The sequence below is a fragment of the Diprion similis genome, chromosome 12 (assembly GCF_021155765.1).
Source record: "Diprion similis isolate iyDipSimi1 chromosome 12, iyDipSimi1.1, whole genome shotgun sequence".
Taxonomy (NCBI): domain Eukaryota; kingdom Metazoa; phylum Arthropoda; class Insecta; order Hymenoptera; family Diprionidae; genus Diprion; species Diprion similis.
In genome coordinates, this window is record NC_060116.1 from 14990180 (window position 1) to 15013980 (window position 23801).

At 44.5% G+C, this 23801-nt stretch overlaps 1 protein-coding gene across 1 annotated transcript in view; it reads left to right on the forward strand.

Moving 5' to 3' along the window:
- LOC124413672 (transcription factor collier-like) overlaps nucleotides 1-21693 on the forward strand; it is a 40302-nt gene extending 18609 nt beyond the window's left edge. The window contains exons 3-8 of the mRNA XM_046894393.1: nucleotides 7126-7279; nucleotides 9871-9934; nucleotides 14136-14191; nucleotides 20830-20903; nucleotides 21496-21564; nucleotides 21687-21693. Coding sequence (XP_046750349.1) covers nucleotides 7126-7279; nucleotides 9871-9934; nucleotides 14136-14191; nucleotides 20830-20903; nucleotides 21496-21564; nucleotides 21687-21693 — 424 coding nt within the window. The remainder of the gene's footprint in view (nucleotides 1-7125; nucleotides 7280-9870; nucleotides 9935-14135; nucleotides 14192-20829; nucleotides 20904-21495; nucleotides 21565-21686) is intronic.
- The last annotated feature ends 2108 nt before the right edge of the window (nucleotides 21694-23801 follow it).

A 23801-nucleotide genomic window follows, 5' to 3' on the forward strand; every position in this document is an offset into this window, starting at 1 on the left:
TAGTCGCAAACTGAGCAGCGGATGAAAATCACAATTTGCGAGTCATTATAAAGAGAGTACCTGTAACATGACTAGTAACAAAGAACATGAGCTATCGGAGAATGTATATTACAATCCTCCTGAATCCTTTATAAAGTCAAGTGCATGAGAAGACAGGCATTTTATGCCCTCCAAAGTTCTTGAAGAAATTAGATTTCCACTTTCCACCGCATGATATATCGGAATATTATTTCCTCGTGCCAAGAGAAGAATCTCTAATGTTCCTCACCTCAAGCGGCGGTTATTTTGTCGCGTGATGGAAACGGTGGACTGATTTTGAGGGCCTAGGCCTATCCTGAGTCTGACTACTGGCTTCCGTCGGACGACGCCTGGGCTCGACTACTGCGGATGAACTTTTCTTTAGCGATACATGCTTTAGTATAAGAGTCACGGGAATATGCGGAGAAGAAAAGAGAAGTCCAAAAACGATATTCGAGTGCCGTTACAACTTTTGTGACAAATTTGGTGCACGAGGCTAAACGGAGAGCCAAGGGAGTAATGATCGCAGGGAAATGAAACATGCCGGTAATCCTCTTTAAACCGAATTAAGAGACGGTAATCCTCTTACGTACCCACCCGTAACACGCCCCGAGGCTGCCTCTTTCCTCCGCAAAGCGGGTGTTCCGGCCCTCGACGAACCCGCGGAAGACGCAGAGGGTCGGTCAGTTTTCGCTCGTCGTAAATTCCGCGATTCTTTTTCAATCGGAATCGGACTCCAGCTATACTCATTGACGTCTACGGGATTCATTGAAACTTGATAAACGCAGCTCGCACGCACATCCAGCGGGGAAAATGTCGGAAGAACGCGGCAACTTAATTCGGTAACGGATTTGTACGACGTGTAAACCGACGGTTTGCCGCGACGATGCTGCCGGGTCAAAGGTGCCAAGGCCCCCGACGACGGTGGCGAAGGTATACCGAAGCTTTTCGCTGGGGGTCGGACCTCTAATCCAATAGCGGTTCCCTTAACTAACCCTCCTCTTCTCAGCGTGTCACGACCCACGTAGCGAAATCAAGTTAATGTAATTGAGAATTTTACCGCCTTTTACAGGCCCGCGTTTTCACCTTGTGCCAACGGATTCCCTCTACTGCGGTTAGATACACAAACGTTTTTCGCGGGGAAAAAAACCATACGTAAGCCTACACGACCAAAAAACGGCTGTAAAAGTATAAAAAAAAAAAAAAAAAAAAAAAAAAAACAATTTCAGGCTCATCGTCATTCTCCTATGAATACTGAAAACATCGTACCTAACAGATTTTTGAAAGAAAACATTCGTTCGTAAAAAAAAAGAAAAATGATTAGATTTAAAACCGTCCAAAATAAAAGCGATCGTTTTTGTCTCAATTTGATCAGCTAAAAGAAGAACATTTATTACTTGGTCGCGATAAGAATATATCAGAATTGTATCTGACGATAAAGTATAGAAATTACGCGCAGAGATTCACAGCCAGATGTGTAACGAATTGCTCATTATCTCGTCGGGCATTATTAATCGTGTCGTGGTTGCAGCCCGTAAACAGACTCCGTTGCATTCGTAGAACCGAGTCGTATAATAACTGCGGAATTCCGAGCTTCCATGCCTGCACAGCAGCAAGTGTGGGGAGGGCGGGAGGGGGGGGGGGCGTTTTGCCATGTATTTATTGTTATTCTCAAAGTGTGCATAGGTGTTCCCCTGGACGGGTGTATAATACGCGATACCCGCTACAATTTTACTCGCTTACCTTACCCACTAAAATCCGCTCCGGAACGCTGCAGCAACCGAGTGTATAACCCGGTATTTCGGATATCTCCAACTGTATCCGAATATTACTAGCTATAACAAATTTATACGAATGGCTTATACGGGCTCTGAGCGTTGTGCAGCCACCGCACCTACATATTTTATCACACCGCAAATTGTGATCATCCGCACAGACTAGGAATTAGCTCTCCGCGTAGCGGATCACGTGCGGCGACGATTACCGGGAGATCGAAATTACGCGTTTATACTGTTCTTCGATTTTTCTTTCGCCACCTGAAGCAGAAAATTGTTCGCTTCTATCTTTGAATAATGATTGAAAACTTTGCTCGGAATGTGCCGAGGAGTAAAAATTAAATTGTTGATGCAATTAATTATTTTTTTTTTAACCTATAGGTTTAAAGTGGATTTTCTAATAATGTAGGGATAAAAAATTTTTTTTAAAAATTTAAAAAAATTATTGGACATACAAACCGCGAATATAATTTTCAGCCAGATCGTGATGGACTCAAAGTTAGATTACATCCTGGTGTGGGTATAACGATTCGGGAATCGTAGGATACTGTCAGAAACGCCTCGAGCCAAAGGACACAACCTACATAACGTACGCAATCCGGCTAAATTATCGCGAATTTCGGGACAGGCGTGAATCAACCTCGTAATTAGTACCACTGCCCTTCCCCCTTCCCCTTCCCACCGCCATGACACATTCCCTCCTCTTTGTACCGCTTTTGATACTGTGTGAGTCTAATACCCTCGAATTAGCTTTGCCCTTTGTATACATATATGGGTTATTCTGAGAAACTAGTCAACTCTCTTTGCACATAGAATCATAAATCGGCGTTACCGTGAATTTTTAATTAACTTTTACAGTATGATTTTTTTTTTTTTTTTTTTTTTTTGCAAACTAATTATAATTTCCTCGTAGCTTTCCCTTCAAAGCTCGGGCTTTTGAATTGACCGTCATTTTCGAAACGGTCTATACATGTATACGTTTACCTGTAAATACCAGAGCATACATAGGTATACAATAATACGTATGTAAAAAAGAAAAAAAAAAAGACTGGATGAGGCTGACGGCAAACAACAGCGATAGGCACTCGATAACGCGCTCGACACGTCTATAACCATAACGGCCAGGGGTGACAGGGGGGGCTGAGAGGGGGCGATGAGTACGGCGATATACAGACGGTATGAAATGACGCGAAAAACAGCCATTTAATAGAGGGATATTGGCGAGAATTGACAGTGCCCCCCCCCCCCCCCCCCCCCCCGCCCCGCCGCCATTCCTGACCCCCGTGCCATCCTGTGGCCGATTATAATTATTCCGACATGCTGCTAAATTGCCTCTATGTCCACCAATTCTCTTTCTCTCTCTCTCTCTCTCTCTCTGTCTCCCTTTCACTCGCTATAATGCCAACTACCTGCTTTTCTATGTGCACGGATGTATGTACAAACTGTACTGATACTCTACCTTATAGATACTTGCCAAGTAAATGCGTGGTTGTACGTATAGGTATGGGTCACTGTACATTCTACTCTGAAATAATGCCAACTACTTTGATTCAATTGTGTCATGAGGGTCAAACAATCGGTGTTTAGATGGTGAAAAGAAGTGAAATTTAGATCCTGAATTTTGCGGTTGTTTCAACTTTTGTTGTACTCGATTTGAAATCGATTTTCTTTTTTTAATTTTTTTCGAGATTATTCAAATTCATTTTGCAGAGGTTAAGTTTTTTTAATTAGAATATTTGAATGTAGCTAGCGTCAAGCGATAATTTAGACAAAATTTTTAGGAGCACTGGCAATTAGTATAATATTATATTGATTCAATAAAATGAAATTAAAGTCCGTGGTTCATCATTTTCGAAATGTATGAATATGGGTCTAAAAACTCGTAACTGAAATCGAAACATAGTGCATTTAAAAAATAACGTTTTCTTCTGCAATGATTAACGTTACAAACTAGATATTCTAATACTTGACTCGCAGAAACATGCTTAGATCAATTTCTCTATACGGATTTCCAGCTTGAGAATTTTCTCACAACACACGGTATTTTTTCTTTTTCTTTTTTGAGTGGTCCAGCCCCTATTAATACCATCTTACCAAACAGACTAAAATATAACAGCGTTAAAATCGATAAGTCATGAAGGTTTAAAATCGATTTAATGTAAGTAGTAGGTGCATATTTAATTATTCTACGCACGATGCGAACTTGTAAACTATTTCTTCGGAAATCAGTACATGTATGAATCCTACGCACATGAGTTTAGTGCAGGTGCGCAGTGACAACCCGGCGTACATACATATGGTGGTAGGAATTGGTGCATGGCAAACGGGGCAAAATAATCGGACATCGAGAGTTATGGAGCGCGAACCGGCCGCCGGTTAATCAGCCACCGATAATTATCGACACGGGCCGTACATCACCCCTCCTCGTATCCCCCGCCCCAGCCTGACACCCCCTAAAGGCCCACCCTGGATCACCATGCCGATAATACACCGGCGGACCGGACGTGACAAACGGACCTCCGGTCCCGTCATTTATTTCACAAATCTACTGCAAAACTCCGGCTATTCATTTCCGGACGCCGTGTCTATTCATATTAAGGAGGCTGGTTGGTCAAACTTCGATGCCGTTTTATTAACTCTACCAAGGGATCGTTGAGTGATAGTTAAATAATTATTTTTCAAAATTACGGTCAAATAAAAATCACGTAGAATCGTTCGACTTTTATCAACGACGGATTGATTCATCCGGAAGAGTAAAGCTTCTGTCAAATCACTGAAACACTTTTTTTTATCATCTTGGTATCTTTGATTATTTAATTTTACAATATTACATTGATATAGAATGCTTTACAGTAATTTTGTGGAGAAAAGTGATCTGAATAAATTTAGCTAACGTGAAGTAAAATCGTAGGTTTTACGTTTATATTTTCAGAGTTTTTCGTTGCTTAGGAAAATGATAATTTTTAGATAAATTCTTATCATATGACTGAATATAACAAATAAATAAAAAATAATTGATTTCTTGTTGACGAACTTTCGCGTGGAAAAAAATAGCTGATTTTCTCAGAATGCTGAGAAAACTAAAACAAAATCAAAGCAACAATTGCTAAAACGATTTCCAGCCTGTTAATACGAGGTGAGCACCGCGATTTGGGAATAATTTCTCATTCCCGCGGGTTCTTCCTCCACAGAAGCGGGTGTTGCGCCTTCCCAGGGGTGGAGAGATGAGAGAGAGGCGCGTAAAGCATTTTAGACCAGGGTGAACGGGCTCTTGTCACCTTTTTCCCGCAATTAAGCTATCCGGTTGAATATTTAACACTTTGCCAACACGAATCTACTCCGCTTATAGTCTACAGGATTCGCGCTCTTTGCGAGATTCTCGCAGGCACTGGGGATCCTGCAGGCAATTCCAGAATTTGGCACCCCAACGTTTACTCTTCTCGCTGACTTTGTTATTCCGTTTGCACTAATCTCTTACCGAGTAAAAACCCCACCGAAATCACACGGTAGTCTTGCGAATTTGATCGCAACGATTTACAGGCTTTAAAATTTGCGATTGGAGGGTGAAAATGAAAAATGGCTATCATATCACCAGCGCTTTTTCCACTTTTGAAACCGCGCCTTACCTTCTTCACCCGGAATTCCACGCGTTGTGGAAAAGGGGCGTGCCACATGGCCGAGCTCACCGCAAATTCCCAAAATCACGAGGGACAGCCCATCACTCAACGTCCATTCGCACGTGTATCGCACACATATAGTTATACATTATATATATTGAAACTTGAAGCCGGGTTTCTAAGTTTTCGAGAAATACAATTACAAAGAAAAAGGGAAGAGGCAAAAATTTGTTCGTGTATACTCGCCTAACCATAGAAATACGAGGAACATCCCTCGAAACACGGGATTTGTGAGAACAATTTTTCAACCTGTCAAAATATTCTGAACCCCTTGATGCCATCCAGGTATGGATATCCGCAGGTAATTGTCATCTTAACTTCTACAACGCGGAACTTTAGGTGATCCTTTTTTTTTACCTTGAGCTTAAAATACCCGGCATGGGAACGTCGCACCTGGAAGTAAAATTATTTTCTCAAATTTGTCGTTTTAATAGGCATAATTTACGCCGCGGAACAAAAGCATGTTTTACAGTATAACAGTACGGCTATCCGCGCTCACTCTTCACATACACCCAGCCTATTTAAATTATGGCATAACGAAAATGATATCCGTCCAACGCGTCCATTTCATTAGTAAAGTCCTCTGGGTGAAATAACTTCACACTGCCAATTAATCATGCCTATACGTAATTGCGACGTTCACACTCTGCGTAATGCGTTTGGAGGTACGTAGATTACACTCGATGATCAGTGTGCAGGTGTACGGAATTATTTAATGAAAGGTGATAAAAAAAGGCGGGGGCACTTCCCTTCACCACGCGCCAAATAATTAGTACAAAAATAATGAAATATATCGGCTAAATTGTGATCTCGGGATCTGAACCGACGACTCGATGTCTGGTACATTGAAATTCTGATTTACAAATCGTTGAACTGGCTCGACTACCCGCAGCTGGACGGATGAGCGATGATGGGGTTGAAGTGACTGACTGATTGCGTAAAGAGGGTGAACACGCGTTTAACGCCGCACTCGATTAATAATCCAGAGCCAGCGTGGCTCTTCGGCTGTGTACGTACAACCATCTAAACATTCGGGTTTAGTTAAGGCACGTCGAGCAGTTATACGTTTCGAAAACAACGCCACGTGTCGACTCTTCCGGCTCTTGACGATTTCAACTCGTTAAATTTCTTAAACCTGATTTTTTAATTCAAATAAAGAATTTTACCAAGAGTTCTAAATTTTAAAGCGAAAGAACGATCGAGTTACACCGCGGATTTTAGCTGGCCATACTGTATATAAGGATTACGCGCAATCCGGGGCAAAGTTGGGACCCTGGCACCATTGTCACGATGCCGAATCCCGTGGCCGATAGTACAGTCGCTTTGGCTATTATATCGCGTAGCGAAGGGGTCTTTCCGTGCCATTACTCAAAGATGGTACTAGAGTCCGGCGGCCTAATCTCGGCACATGAGACCTTAATGGGATTTTAAGGCGTTGAGGCCACCTGCGCACTGCGCCATCCGTGCTCGTTTGTCTTTCCTTTATACTTCCATCGTTCTTCCCTACCGATGGAGTCTTTGGATCCGTTTCTGCAGAGTGTCTTGGTCTGTATACGAGAAAGAAAACGTTCTTGATCGCTTTTCACTCGTTTTCATAGAAGGAAAGAAGTTCTCAGTGACGATATCTGACCTGGCATCTCTGCGTCTTGTTTCAGGGTTGGCGTCGGCAGAGCCCACTTCGAAAAGCAGCCACCGAGCAACCTCAGGAAGAGTAATTTTTTTCACTTCGTTATCGCGCTCTACGATCGGGCGGGACAGCCAATCGAGATTGAGAGGACGGCCTTCATCGGATTCGTCGAGAAGGATCAGGTAAGCTGACATTAATTATACCGATTCTGTCTAAGATCCGTTGCTGCAATTCTGTCGTGGGTACACGATGGGTATAGAAAACGGAAGACAAGGATAGTGGAATACAATACGTCCGTTGACGTGGCCAGCAACCATGGCGTTCATTAACCACCGTAGATAAGACAAAACGCCCAGAACGCGAAGAAAACTTTTGCAATGTGCAGGACTCTTCGCCATGACGCAGCATAAATAATATCAATGCTTATGGCCGTGTGATTTTCAGAAGAATAATGCACCAAGTATTTATGACTCGCAGTAAAGACGACTGACGTGCAATTTTAAATTAGTTAAATACTCGGCACCGTTTCGGGGTCATGGAAGTCGTTTAAAATTTTTTTTTTTTATACACATACTGTTGAAAGCAAATCAACATTTTTTTGGAAAGCCACCCTGAAATTATCTCGAATTCTATATTATACGATAATCACTGAGAAAATTGCTCGAGGCTTGTTTAGTATTTGGTAAAAAAAAATTTCCCATCCAGACGATGTACCGAGGTTTTCTTTACCGCGTATAAATTTACCGCAACTTTCATTGCTCGCAACCCGACCACCGCGAAGCCTTGTGTACCTACCACCTGTGTTTATTGACTTTCCGTATTTGAGCATTTGTGAATAACGAATGACTTCCATACACCAGGTGTAATCTTTGATCAGCACGGCTCATCGTTGATCTATCGGGTGCTATTAAGTTGCGTGACCAATGAGAGAGACGGAGGGGAACTCGGTGGTGGAGTCAGGCGGTCGAGTGCCCTTCGTAAAATGTCGTAACGACAAGCTAGCCACTCGTGATCACAAGCTGACTAATAAATATCCGCCTTTCATCCCTGCAATACAAGGCTTTTGTACACGCTGCTGGTATTATTGATGTACCGGCTTGGTAAAATCAAGCCGCAACCTGCGCGTTCGATACTCGTAATCGACACGCGTGCATGCCGGTTATTGTCCATTGATAGCCATCGCCAATCGTCCCCTCCGACACCTGCCCTTTCCATTTGTATATAGGACACCATGTCCGACGCGCCAGAATCATCTTCGTCTTCCTTACTCGGTGCAACTCGAGGCATTCCTTTCACTTTAGATCTCAGTCAAACTCTGATATATTTTCTCATCCGGAATCTAGCGGGTGAATGAAAATTCACTTCTGATCAAATTTTTTGTGACAGACTAAAAAACTAACAAATTCGGTCTTTTAAATGTCAGGAATTGCACTGCTTCCCCAGTCAAAGACGTTTTACGAGTTTGCACTTCACCGACGACTTCAACGTCGACGAGACGTGCAGGGATCCGGAGTTTAAATATAAGACATCTTCGAGCGTAAGCCGCGTACACGCATCTTCGGAGAATCACCCTCAGAGGAGCAATAAGGACCCGAAGTGTAGTCGAGAGTCTGTTCTATCTTTGGCGCTTTTCTACACATCAATCGGGCCGGGTGTAAAAGGGGAGGATTGTTCACTTCGAAAAATGTCCGAGTAAGGGCATTGTCGGGATATCTTAACGAGCTCTCGACTCGCATCAACGTGTGAATCAACCCCCGAGACTCTCGAGCCTACTTAACTAATTACAGGAGTCAGTGCGCTCGCGTTTAACAACGGCGAAGCGCATTGGTGTCGAGCAGCAAGCTCGTAGGTATGCACGTGCGCTCGCAGTTGGCCTGTATAATTCACGGGTAGTAGACAGTTGCATCGCGTGGTCTCCTATTAATTAGGGTCATGCACCGAGGGCATACATCAACCCCCAAGCTGGACGGCGCTGGGAGTGCGAGTAGGTATGAGCCGGGTGTCGGCGTCGCGAGCTATCATCCCCTATTTACATATTTTCGTCCGGTCCGTGCATCTCTTGGAATGGAATTGACGTCGTGTACGCCGTTTACGATTCACCTCGCAGAGCTGGAAGTGCGATTCGGAAAATACTTCTTGCCACACATCGCATAGCATAAGATTTTTGTGAAAACTCACCCTCTCTACATGTAGTTTTCTTACTGATGCACATGCAGCGGCGCGTTCAGGGTTGTTGAAAATGCATTAAGGACTGTCCGCTCTGGAAGACAGCATATGGCACAATGCACGCGTGACTCGTCAGGAGCCAGCGCATAGGGGATAATTATGCATCGCACGCCACGCGAGGATATGTATGACCGCATACTCTGCCTATGTCTATGACTATAACGTAACTATGCTGCAGCCAGAAGCTCTTATATACGCGTTCATCAAGGAATTAATAATTAGCGAGTGACGTTAGGCGGGTGTAGTACACCTACGATGTCCCATACATACGTCAAAATGCATTTAATTAAGTGCAGTCAGTGCTTCGAGGCGGGGCCTGCACCCTCCACCTCCCCCCCCCCCCCCCCTTCCTGGCGAAGTAATCATCTTGATCTACTTTAAACCGCACGCTTCTTCACTATCTTCGTAAAACCTTCCTACAACGGCACGGTTTATGCGTGCAGTGGCAGGCCTTCGATATCACGGACAATGTGCTCGGGTTTTTATGATACTGCACTCCAGCCATTCATTGTCTTCCTGATGAATTATTATCATCTTTTTGTTACAGGAAACCGAGGGGCAGAAGACGAATAATGGGATCCAGTACCGACTTCAGCTGCTCTACGCTAATGGTAAGGAAAACCATATTTTTATGCTGTTTTTCTGGTTCTTGACTGGTTATTGTGCTGATCGATTGTGAACGATCAGGTACATCGGAACGGTATCATAGATCCTTTATACAAATACGAGATAGACTTCCAATTTTGACAGTTCATCAAAATTTCCATATTTCTCTTACTTCTGCGTCTCGTAGATCTGAATTTCCAAGATGTCGTTTGATTCGTTTTTTATTCAATTATCTCGATCACTTATCGGACGATCGATCGATCGGACCGTACAAATTAATACATCGTCACCTACGGTGGTCACCTGATCTCGAACGAAGAAGTTAGGAGCTATCATGGAGTGTTGACGCACAGATCAAGACGGGCCATCAACATTCCGCACGGACACCGGACGATCGGTCGCATATCTATGTATCTTATAGGCTCTAAAAAGCTCTCGCGCTCTCCAACTTTCAACGACTCGGTCAGTCAGTCAGTTAGTCAGTCAGTCAGTCAGTCATTCCGACGGACAGAACCAGCCGCAACAGAGACATATTTTACGTCACCCTGCATCAGAGAAGGGTGTTGCGGCTGGACGACACAAAAAGGTACTTGTGACGTCCGTGCAGCAGAATAGCTCGCATTTTGGAACGGAATGCCTGCAGCCGATGAAGGGCCAAAAAATCCTCACGTTTGAGCATCAAAAACGTCCCGATTGGCGCCAGCTGCCAGTAAGAATGATGACAGTAATGCTCGATCGATTTCCCGAACTCCTGTCAAGATGGTAGAATTGTTTTCACGCATGTGGCTCGTCATGTCTTGGTGCTCTGAAAATTACTCGCTATTGGCTCGAGTCTCCATTTTCATTGAACGCTGAAACACAGGTAGAGCTAATCTTGTGCACTCCATACTCAGCAACCTCGAGTTCCTCGGGTCCAGGTTGGTTTTATACCGAGTTTCGATCAATTAATGCGAGATTTTTGCCAAGGGGGGGGGGGGGGGGGGGGGGGGGTCGAGGGGCAGCCCCTCCATCTATGGCAACTAAAACGTGTTACCAACAGTGCGAACAAGAAACAACTGACTGTGTTGCAAAGATAGAAACGCGAAGGTGATCTGTAACGTCCTGCGGTGCAGGACTCTCGGACCCCGATAGCCGCGGCTCTCCTTGTCCGAGTCCTTCGGGATCGGGATCCGGGACTCTCGCGTGATCGCCTCGCGGTACGATCCCTATTAGTTAATCACCTGTCAAAAGTTTAGCATAACTGGGCCCGTAATGCGCCGCCGGGAGTTGGGACTGCGTTCAAAAGTGATACTTTGGGAAAAACTTGACCGACCGCACCCTGTAGGCCGATCGTGTACGCCGATCGCCTCGATCCTTAATCGGTTGCACTCCTGTTCGATCGCTGGTGCCTCATCTTTCTCCTCCTTTTTTATCCCCAACTCCTTCTGTTTCTCTTTCTCTCCGTGCTTTTTTTTCTCTCTCGCTCTCCTCCGATGCCCACCTCGCTCGTCTCGTCGGTCGACTGACTCTCCGGGGCCTCTCCGAGGGCAAAAACCATGCCCCGATATGGAGAGCCTCGGGGGTCGCCCGCCGGCTTCGCTCGATCCTCGCAGCACCGCTGATCCACACTCGCTCCTTATTTATTATTTAATTATCGATTTATTGCTCGCCTGCCGCGATGGTGACGCGATGACGGACTCGGACACCTGACGCTTCTCAACCCACCGCCAATTTGTCTTCTCAGAGGCGATCCGATCTACGGGAATGAATGAGACGCAAGGTGACGGTGGGAAAAAAAAATCAAGGATCGAATATAAAAAACGATCCACTGACCTAGATCATCAAAAATCAATTTACATATCGACTGACTTCAATTTTACGATCTTGCATTATTCAGGCTGATTAAGATAAATATATACCGCATTTCGAGGATCTTGTATACAATTGTTCAATCAATTTTTTGAATTCTCAACCTGCGTGAAACCATGAGAAAATATATTAACGATCGTTTACGTTGCTGACCGACAATGTCAAAAATCTGGATTTGATCTTCGGATCCAGTTCATTCATTGATTCAAGTGGCTCGAACGATTGGATCGTGATTCTGGAATATAGCTTCCTAGGGTTAAAAGTGGCTTCGATTAGACACTGAGAACTTGGTGCGCGAGAGAATCGGATATCCATAGAACAGTAGAGGAGTGCAGAGTAAACGTACCGAAGTGGGAAACTGTTGCTTAAACACCAACCGCGAAGGACAAACTTGTGAGCAAGTGCGAGTGTAAGAGCGGTGTATTCAGGCACTAGTCACACTCTTTTCAACTATCTCGGGTCCTCCTCCCTCCGGAAACTGCGCCAGGGAGAGACAATTGTATCCTCGGGACTTTCCGCCTCGCACTATTCCGTGAAACGAATACCTATTCCGCGCTTATCTTCACAACCAATTTACGCCCGCGTCATCCATGAGTCTAGACTAGTATCAGAGCGTATTTTGGTACGAACAATCGCAGTTTTTACACTCTCACCTACGATTTGCTTAACGGGTTAAAATATTTCTGGAAGAACTTCGGAACTTCAAAATCAGTCCTGGTTTACGGGTTGGAACTGCATCTACAGGAACGACAGCTGGCTGGAGGGAAAGGGATCAGGCGCTTAAGGGTTACGACGGTTTTTTCGGGGAGCGGGACTCCCGGATCTCGTATATGCCGCTTGTAAACCGGGAATCACGTCGGCAACAGAAAATTTCGGGAGTTACAGCGTAACTACGTCTCACAGCACGTCGTAGTTTCGCAAAGACTTTGCGCATCCCACCGCTGACACCAGAAAACAGGCTCCGGCATAAAACGCTCGGATTTTTGCGCACCCGGATTCTCATTCTTCCTCACGTTGTACCGACTTCGGGTGAGTAATTTCAATTCAGCCCGACTGTACTCGAAGCTTGGAAAATACCGTGGTGTCCGTTAAACCCTCTGTAATCCCGACATAAGACTGGTGACCCGTAGTCCACACCCTCTGGACAGCATCCAGTTGTGCGCCGGTGTGCTCGCAGGATAGGACAGGATGTTAGCCAGCGGTTGTAGGGAGTTCATCTCTCTGCAGGTTTGAGCCAACCACACTTGGGCTAGAGAAGCCCGAAGCGAGAGCCCGTACAGGCAACTAGATGTACACCCGTAGAACCAGACCAAGCAGCATTATGTAGCCGTGGATTATTATATCTGGCCCCAAACTAGCTCACAAATTACCTCGAGAACCCGTCGCGGCTTATTACAAGTCCGTGCTACGTGGTCCGCGGATTTTCAGCTTAAGCTAGGGTCGAATCGGGACTCGTGAGCACAGGCCATAGTTTTTATTCCGATAAAAACACGTTCAACCTCACTAACAGCGGGTTGTCTCAATTTATGTTATCAGGATAAACAATGAAAATATCTGTGAAATTCTCTCAGGACCTTTTTCAACGGTTGAGACTATTTCACCTACTCATAGGTCAGTTTTCAACCATGTCTTAAAAGTTTTTGGACAGGAATTGCCGAATTCTTCTTCAACGAAGACAAAGTGAGGAAAAAAAAACGATTTTCTGATGCACCGAGAGAAAGAGGACGCATAATTTCATGCGATCGGTGTGCGAAGGTACGTCTCGAGCTATACAGGGGACCTCTCGAATGACCACATGGTGAAAAACGATCCGGGATATGGGGCACGCGTAAGTCCCGAGAGAGGCGTGCTGCCACAGTCTGCAGTCGGTCGTAAACGGTTTTTAATGGGAAACTTTTTTTGCCAAACGCTCATTTCAACCATCCTGAAATTCTGGGGATTTGAAAGCGCTTTTTCCTTGTGCCAAGACTAGGCACTGCATTTACCTTACATTACGGGGCTTGATTAGGTATGTTCTCGTTGTCCGATGGTGTTACCTTCAATTTTCCTTACCGAGAACAAAGAATTATCGGATTTTAATGAAAATCCGACGAAATAGGTAATAGATGAGTAGGTTTCTGAACTCTCATCGTTGATTCCAATAAGCGTATAAGTTTGGTCACAATTTTGTGCAAAACCTTAATTCCAATATTTTTGTTGCACAGATAGACGAACAGAAAAACATTTTTGATCATAGAAACCGATTTCCCATGCAAATCAGTCAAAGTCCTGTGTGTGTTTGCACGTCAATATGAATTATTAGTTTCGTTGACGCACTGAAAGTATCGCAGAATAATATATCAATAATTTATGTTTCAGGCGTGAGGCAAGAACAAGACATCTTCGTCAGGTTGATCGACTCCGTCACCAAGCAGGTGAGCGACGATCATGAATTTTAACTAGTCGCATGAAATATCATTACAAAAAAAAAAAAAAAAAAATCAGGCTGAAAAATCAATTCAGCTATTAAATTGGATCTAAATCCCTGCTCAACGGATCGGTCTAAGAAAAATAAAACGAAGGGAATAAAAAGAGAAGAATTAAATAAAATTACGAGCTCTGAAATTTTTCCTCTAGTTTCTCATGGTAAAAATTTATTACATCTTTATTTTATCAACTAATTTTTATCGATTGAATCAACGCGGAGTAAAATCGGAAGAAATACTTTTCTCTTCAACGTTTTGACCGCTGCGATTTCCGCAAGACTATATGCCGCACTGCGTCGCGACGTATTGTTATCGGAGCCACGTGGCGTCAACCGAACCGGGTATCCTGCCGTCGGCCCGGTCTGTGCGGATAGATCCTGGGGAGTAGATAGGAGCGAAGGAGGATCATAACCTTCCGAGCAAACACAAATAAAGCCGGCAGATTAGAGCAACGGATAAGAGGTTTACGGGTGAAGGGCGGTGTCGGTGGTGGTGGTGGTGGTGGTGGTGGCAGGATATCTCCTGGATTCTCAAAGCCACGAAGCCCCGGCGTAAATCGTTCGCACCTCAGCCTCCGACTCTCGTTTCTCTCAAGACAAAAGTCACCTTATTTTCCCCCTGAATCGCAGTTTTTTTCGAAAGACGCCGACAGGATGTTCCGCAGTTTTTGGCCGGTGGAATCCTGCGGAGGAAACAATAAAATCAATCGTTATATGTCGCATAGAATTTTTGAAAACCTGTCATCCTGCAGAGTGATCTACATGTGCAATAAAATTCGCGGTACCCGATTTCTGCACCGTCCTTCTACCCCCGGCCTGACTAATAAATGGGATGGATTCGCGAATTGAAAAGCGTTTTATGCCCGCGCACTACTGCCACGGCTTAGTAATTTAATCAGCTAAAACTAACGTCAGAGTGTCTCCCGCCGAGATGTTCCTCTCCTGTATCCTTTAGCTCTCTTTCATTCACCGTAGATTCGAGTCTGTATAAAATATTCACTCATATCCGTGCAATTCATACCTGAGATAAGATTATTTAATCGGCTAAAACCTTCTTCTTCTTCCTAAATTTGAAAAAAAATTTCAAGTTTCTTTCACTAACAAAACGGGCTTCTCGTTTGTGAAACGGGAGTTCGGCGAGCCTTCTGACACTTTTCTAAAACTCTCGCGAAGAGCAACAAGGAGCGGCAATTGCGGATCCAGTTTACCTCGCGGGATTTATTCCCTCAAAAATCGTCCTCTCCGCGGCTCGGGACGGACAGCGATTTATCTTGTCGTTCGTGGGCACATACAACGTATAGTATAGGTAGGCACCTGTGTCGGCGAGGCAGTAACGAACTCGGTTATACCTACCATCGGCGGAAATTTTCCGCATTTGGAAGGCCAAGCCGCTCTGGATACGCAGTGTTGAATTAGAATGCCGGTTGTAAATCTGTAATAATTGAGTGCAGGATTTCTCGATCCCTCCGTTTATCAACCGCAAGAATAATGAGTTTTTGCACGGTTACATAGTATCCGATTTTCCCGATCCCGTTTCGCCGTTCGATCTATAAATAAATTCTCAACGATCGAAAAAGTAGATAAAATTAAGAGACCACTTTGAATATTAAAATTCAAAGAAGACGAAAAACATGGAATTGAAATTCAAAAAAATTACAAAAGGAGACACGCAGACATCCAGTTAAAATTTTATCCTCACACATCGTTAGCGAATTGTAATATGTTGAAAGACACTTTTTCTTTTCTTCTCTCCTCTATCTACTTTCTCGTATCTACTACTTTTTTCGTTCACTTCTTTTTCCGAAATTAAAAATGCTAAATGCTAATTACTTCAGAGAGGGGGGGCAAAACATTTATAGTCTAGATGCGTGGAGGGAGCGGCGAGATGGAGGGGGACGAAGTAACGTTGTTATTCTAAATGAATGAGCAACACGAAATTGTACCAGAATTTGTAACAGTGTTACTCTGCTCTGCCTCCCGTTCGGGACTCTGTAGATACAGATGTACGTATATAGTACGACTGGAAAGTCTTACACGACTTGCAACTGCTGCTGCTACCAGCTCGAATAAAGACAATGGCGAGTTTTATTACAGTAAACCATTTCAGCTCCGTTTCTGCGTAAATCTTTCATCCCGTAGTCAAATTTTATGTCCTTAGTATTTCCACCATAGCAATACTTGCAAAAATGGATTTCAATTGACTAGCGTACAAATTTCCGTATGATATTCCGTGATAAAAAAAAAATTTATTTTAATTAGAAGCGTCCTGTAGAATTTAACGTATTTATTTACTTGATTCAAAGCTTAAGGCACAATTCCTTGGAATATTCATTGAGGCAACGGATTTGATCAATTTTTTATTAATTATAATTTAAAAACGTCCTGAAAGGAGGGTATTTTAATTGTTTCAAAAATTGACATTTCTCATTTTACACTCACGTATGGAATATTTAAAGTTTTACATTTCTCGCAGCGTTCGGATATGGGGATAAAGTCCTTAATTACAAAAACAAGCGGTTTCGCGCAAGGACACACGTGTAAGCTTTTATCTCCCCGGCGAAAAATTTACAGCCTTTATCGAACAAAGTATCGCAGTGTAAAGTAACAACAACAATTACGTATACCCGCACCTATAATACTCGAGGTTAATCGGTGATTTTAATTTTTGTCACGCATTGAAAAATCCCTGCTGCATCTCTGCTCTGCGGTTGAATATAATAACATTAATAATAATAATATCATCCACCCGAGCTCGAAGTTATTTATGTGGTAATAAACTTTTCATAATCGTAAAAAAATCGGCGGGGTTGATTATTACATTAATATATCATTCAACTTGAATGCAAATTTTTTATTTATTATTATTTTTCTCTCTAAAACTGTGCTAATAATTTTAAATTTCAATTCACATTTAACTCGGGCATGTGACAAAACTATTTCGCGAAATTGAGAAGCTCGGAACGAAGAGCTCGTCGCTTCTTGAAGTTCCGGTAAAGCAAATTCGCAGCTTTCTTCGCGCCGATTGAAAATTCCATCTTCAGAAACCCCCGCCTCCCTCGGCGTGGGCCGACAGAGGTTAGTCAGACCCTATGGTGGCTCATCAGATCGCGTATGTGTCGTTTTAGGCCCGGGGCGTCGCGCCCCATATGCAAGACTAATGCTAAAATATGAGTATTTAACTATAGATTAAGGAAATAATAAGCTCGAGATAAGTTAATCCTTGGATAGATAAGAAAAGAGCGACCCCAAACCGGCGCCAATGCTGAAGGGAGAGGGAGGATTGTAGTCGATGTTAGCTCGACGCGTGTTCTACAGGGACAAGTATGCAGGGGCTGGTCCACCGATAGGAGTGATTCCCAGGGGATAGCCGAATCGATTCGCGATAGAAATCATTACGCCGCATTTGAATGCCTATCTCCGCATTTATCTGAGGCTCTTTTATTCCTCCGCTTCATTGTGCGCGCGTCTTTCCGGGTGTGCGTTGGTGTGTGTAAATGTACAGATCCACGCTTGTCGTGTTCTACCCTCTTCTCGCCGTGTATATTGGCATTGCGTAGTCTGTTGGCCTTTCTTCTTAATTTTATCGAGATAGAAGTTTGCTCCGAAATTTCACAACCCCTCCAGATACTTGACGGGTTCGATTTTCGAAGGAGATTTTACCGGCTGCTTGAATTATTTTACTTCAATCAGCCCCGCCTTGGCTTCAACGTTCACTGTAGACCCTTTAACCAAGGAATGTTGAAGGGAATCGACTCTGTTATATACGCTGATAAATGGTGGTTGAATTTATTCAATATGTAGTATGTTGTTTTAATAATTTTGTGTCATAATCAACGTTGTGTTATTTTTATCAATTCATATTTCAGGTTTCAAATTCATTTTTCAAAAAGAAAAGTTTCTTAAACTCAATTTTACCTTCATAAAAGTACAAATTTTTTTTCTCTACATTTAACACAAATAACTACTTTCTCATTTTCGCAAAACTTCTTACCAACAACTTATCGGTTATCGGTACGTATCTACCAAATGAATTTGGAAAAAATCTTTGACTCCTTAAGAGTTAGAATTAAAACAATAAGAATTGATATACTTGGTGAGAATGACGACGGAACTTTTTTTAACCTTCGGGATTTTTTGTGACAGAATAATTTTGTCCTTCGTAAAAAAATTTGGCAAGGAGTAAAGCGTCCAGCAGCAAGTGGTGAGATACTAGAGGAAAACCGTGATCGGATCTATGGCTATTAGTCCTTCGTTGGTAATTCCCGTGGGAATTATACGGGGGGCAAAGCGTAAGAAATCCTTTTGGGACTTGCCGGAAGTGGAAGTAAGCCCCACGGGGACGTTGCTGACTGGTCGCACCCCCAGAAAGACGACGGCATGTAGTCAACGTCGCGGGTTCTTCCGCGCCGGTGGAGCTGTCTCCGTATCGCAAACACCAGACATCGTCCGGGCGACGATCACACCTGGGGACCACCCCGTTTCATTTCCGGGTCCCCGGGGCCCAGTCGAAGATCGCGTGCCCGTGCCTCTGGACCCTGATGAAGATCGAGGGGTTGAAGAACCTGTGAAGTTATCGGCCGTTTTTAAGGTGTCGAAAGGCGGGCGCGTTTTTTCATACCTTGGCAAGGCTAATCACCGGTTAAGCACACAACGAGTAGAACAAACGCTGAGCCACGAGAGATCGAAAGAGCTCGGTAACACGGCATCGACACGCGACCGATGTTTGCACAGCGAGTATTATACACCGTCGTCGCACAATACAATTCGCCTGCAGTGAACTAGTTCCCGATATTACACACCGGATCCGCCTTGTCGTCTGAGAAATTAGTTTTGTTTAAACTTCGTCCCTGTCCACACCTAGACTTTTTTTTTTTTTTTTTTCCTTTTTTCACAATTCCATGAATTTTCTCCCCATCGAAACACCCCGGATCGTGGATGAACGGTAATTGATCACGGCACATCATAGATCGTCCACTTTTTCATTTCAACTTTTATTTATTTATTTACGCCGAGGGTCCACCTAGAGCGTAAAATATAACGGGCATAACAGGTTATACGCATCGTCGTCGTGGTTAGTTTTAATTATTCAAATAACAAATAGGCTCGCATGACTTTTTCCTATTAGTGTATAGGTACGTCTAATTCTTCTTGCAGGTTGGTGTAAGTATCTCTCCGCACGAGAGCCTCGCCTCGCCTTTCCTCGATTCGGCTCGCCTCCTCTTTCCCCATCCTTTCCTCCCGAGAGGATCCCTGATTTAACCTGCGCGGAGAAAGAGGAGGAGGGAGGCCTACCCCCCCCCCCCCCGCCCCACCCCGCCTCCTGTACGTTTGAGTTGCAATTTCGTTATATCAGCCGCATAAATATTTGACACTGGTTTTCGCAAAATCCCGGGGCAAAGTTAAATCCCCGGTTTTCGCGGTGTGTGTTTGATATCGTTATCACCACCCCGGCGCAGTTCGCCCCAGCAATTCCCGTAGCCGCGCGCCATTCGCGCACAAACTCCCTGGGATATTGTATTTCAAACTATTTACATTTTATCACGCCGGAAACATCTATACGGAAATTTTCGTTATTATACAGTTTGCCTAAACGCCGAGGTGCAGGGGGTGGAAGGGATTTTAGAGGATGCTTTTAACCATTCGATTCTCTCTGGCTATCCGTCGAAGAATTTTTTAGATACAGAAAAAAAAAAGAGAGAATTAAAAAAGCTTTCGGGGTATATTCGAGCGGTAAGCACTATCTTGTAAACATCAAAAGCTCGGGTCTTGTAACCCCCTTCCAACGTCATTATTCCGGGGGAGGCTAATCCGGTGCCGAAGCCCTCTATACATAAATACATGAATATACGGGGCAGCAAAGTATGTTGTCATTAAATAAAAATCAATCAGAAGATCGTGGAGTAGGCTTAACGGATTTGCGTGTAACGCCCCCGGCTTAGCCGAGTGCAGGTCCTGCCTCCGGTAGGGGTCCTGCGTCGCTCTCCAGGCGCTCGCGTCCTTCCGGGAAACAGCGTCGCAGTAATTGCCAAAAGAACAGTTTGGCACCCCCGGAATATCCAGAAGGCATTCTCCAATATTCCCATCTTTCTCTCTCTCTCTTTTTCTCTCACTAACGATAGAAAAAAAGACCAAAATAGTATCACCATCTTAATACTACTACCGTATACTTTATTAATTATTATTAATTCTTTATATATGGATAATATTTCTTATTTAGGCAATCAGTTGCTCTCTGTGTGATTTCGTGAATAATTGTATCCTCAGTCTAAGGAAAAATTGGTTTTGAGTAGTGTCGATTGTGTTCAAAATTATTAACTGATCAAGTATTATTATGCTTTATGAATTTGTTCATAGGTGACGTTATGGTTAATAAACAAAAGAAATACTCTCTCTCTCTCTCTCTCTCTTATCTTTTGTGTGTAAATATTAACTTCTCTTTTTTTATCTATCTGTTTTATTTTTGAATATCCGTGTCTCTCTCTTATGACAATATCGCTACGATGAAATAAACTCAATCAATCCATCTGCCTATCCATCTCTCATGAAAGCAGGACTCGTAAGACGTTCTCATTTCTTTTTTTCTTTCAGGCCATCATGTACGAGGGACAAGACAAGAATCCGGAGATGTGCAGGGTGCTGCTGACCCACGAAGTGATGTGCAGGTGAGTCGAAGCCGCGAATTACGCGCCCCCGCGCTTTTCGGAGATACGCGGTTGCGTTACGCGTCACTCCCCAACGCCATTCGAAATAATTCCACACCCTCCTGAGGGGGTGGCGCGTCGTACCGTCGACCAGCTAGCCAACCAGTCAGCCAGCCAAGCCACCCTTGCAGCAGTAAACCATAAACGTAACGAGCCGTGCGCTGCGCGGGGGTGGCTGAGTCACTGGCCCGTGGGACTTGATGTCGGCGGGTAGAACGCGCGGGGGATACCCTTCCGAATCCCCTGGGAACTCGCTATTTTTCGGATCTACTTCCCTCCACATGCTGCTCGAATCCCGAGTTCCTATGCACCGCTAATGAAGTGCCGATGCAGCGCTTATCCGCATTTCAATACGCATTGCACATCCGTCACTCGTTTAACTCGATCCTTAAAAGTCCGATTCGAGAAGCAAGTCTTCGCGTATGCTCGCAGCCTTCGATTAGTCGAGAATAATCACCTGGCCGGGATGAGAGTGACGTTTAAACGCAACAGTGTAATCTGACAAGAAAATCATTCTTCAACTAACGAGTTTTTTTTCCTTCTCTCATTACAGTCGGTGCTGTGACAAAAAGAGCTGTGGAAACCGAAATGAAACACCGAGTGATCCAGTGATAATCGATCGGTGAGTAACTATCACTTTCATTTACGTTCATTTTCAAGATATTCCGCTTTTCTTCGATCATGGAGATGATCCGAGCTCATTTATATTAAAAAAAATTCACTCCTCTGCCACTGGTTCCGCAGTACTTGACGGACTAGCAATATCATGTTCATCACGAGCGGTATAATAATAACAATAATGATCTATCGCACACCCACTTAGACCCGTTCGTCGAAACCGCGTTTCCCGGTGTGTCTGCACCGAAGCAAAAGCAGAGCTGTGTAGGTATGGGTATCTTTGAATAGCCGGGCCATGGAGCGGCCGAGATAGGGTGGTTGTAGCTGGGGGTGGTAACAGGGAAGGAGATCCTTTTCCCGAGGGAGAATAGCCGAGATAGTCTTCAGGAGGACATCTTGAGACCAGCGGTGCTCATCATGGCCGTCCACCGTCCCGATGCAGCGGGACAATCGAGGCCGATCGAATTCAGTCCTAGCTGTCCATCCACTCAATTAGTCAGCCTTGAGAACGTAGGAGGTGGGCAGTCAAGGGGTGGTAAGCGATACACGAATTAATCTCGAAAATGCCCCCGCGGCGGTGGTGGTGGCGGGAAGGACGACGTACGTAACAGCAGCGGCGTATGCAGGGGTGGTCGCGTGTCCTTACGCCACAACCCCGGATCCGCTAGTGCCCTTCATTTAGTAGACACACTCAACATTGATTGCTATTGCCAGCGGTGCAATATAGTTGCGACAAGCTGTTGTGTTTTGCCATGGTACCTACTGTTGTTCATGCGGACGACGGCTTGTGATCGTCCTCGTCGCGGACTGCGTCTCGAGTGGGAAATTCCACCCCCGATTTTTCTTTTTATCGTGTGTTTTTTTTTTTTTTTTTTTTTCTTCTTCTTTTTTGTTTCCTTCTTTTCTTTTTATTACATCCCTCACAAAGCCCCGCGATATGCGCGGGGACCGATGGATATCAATGCCTGCTCGTTGATTGAGACGGCCACGGTCGATTGTGACGTGTTCATCCAGGCGTGCATCGCACCGCAATTCCCTGCCTGCTTTTCGAGGTCTAGTTAAGTGCCCGGTAAACAACCAACCCTAGAACCGACGAGACGAAACGCTTCGTACCTCTACGTTCGACGCCATTTCAACTCTCTTTTGTTCTACACGTTGCACGATTAATGGACCCGGTACTCGCAGTCTTGCTGACATCCCTTCTGATATTCAGGCTCCTGTATGACCAACTTTACCTCCGGAATTGGTCCTAGCGTTTATCCCGATCCTCTTGTAGGTGTAACTTATCAGATCACATAGTCTCTTTGACGTCCCGTCATCGAGTTGATCGTCCTATATTTTTCTAGAATTTTATACATCCGATTTTTACATGGCAACAACCTGCTGGCATAACGCGATCATTCCACGGAGCGATATTCCCTAGGATGGAGGAATTCCGCGAGCGCTGTAACAATCAATCGTTATCGTAATTGATTACGATTGGTCGAGGGGTGCGGGGGGCTTGCAGGGTGACGTCACAATGACGTACGGATTGTCAATCAGCTCCGCTTGTGCTGCAGTTAATGAATGCAAATCACATCCGACAGTGTGTTCGACGTCCGATTTCCGTCGGAATCCACGAACCGATCCATTCCATCACGTGTATCGGCATGAGTACTGGGTACACCTACAACCAACGGTGTGTTGTTGGTTTCACGATGCGTCCGAACTACGGATAGCGAGAGAAAAAGAGTCAGAAAAAGAGGAGGAGGAGGAGGAAAAGGGGGACGACGAGAGTCATGCGATGCCTATTTACTTAGGTTGATTGAAGCAGTTTTGGACGGATGCCTGTGTGCACTCATTACCACACATACACACACGCCTGAATAAGATTCATCTTATCGATCTGTGTCATCTGTTAGGCACGATGCCACACTACACTGCAAACCTGTCATTAGAGTCAGCCTATGTACCCTGCAAGCCTGCCTGCCCACCTTGTGCCCACCTATACTGGCTTATCTCGTAACACGTGGGTAATTTTAATGATTTTTACGGGACGCGCGACACGAGGAGGTCGTCCATCCATCCTTCCATCTATCCCTGGCTTGAGTAATAACTCCTCGCTCGTCATTACCGGACGTTATATCGACGCATCGCTCTGCTCTTTTTCACATTCCGTTTGTTTTCTTTTTCATTCTGCTTTTTAACGCGTGTCGTGCGTGCTCGCCAACATCTGATATTACCCTACTACTCTTGACAAGG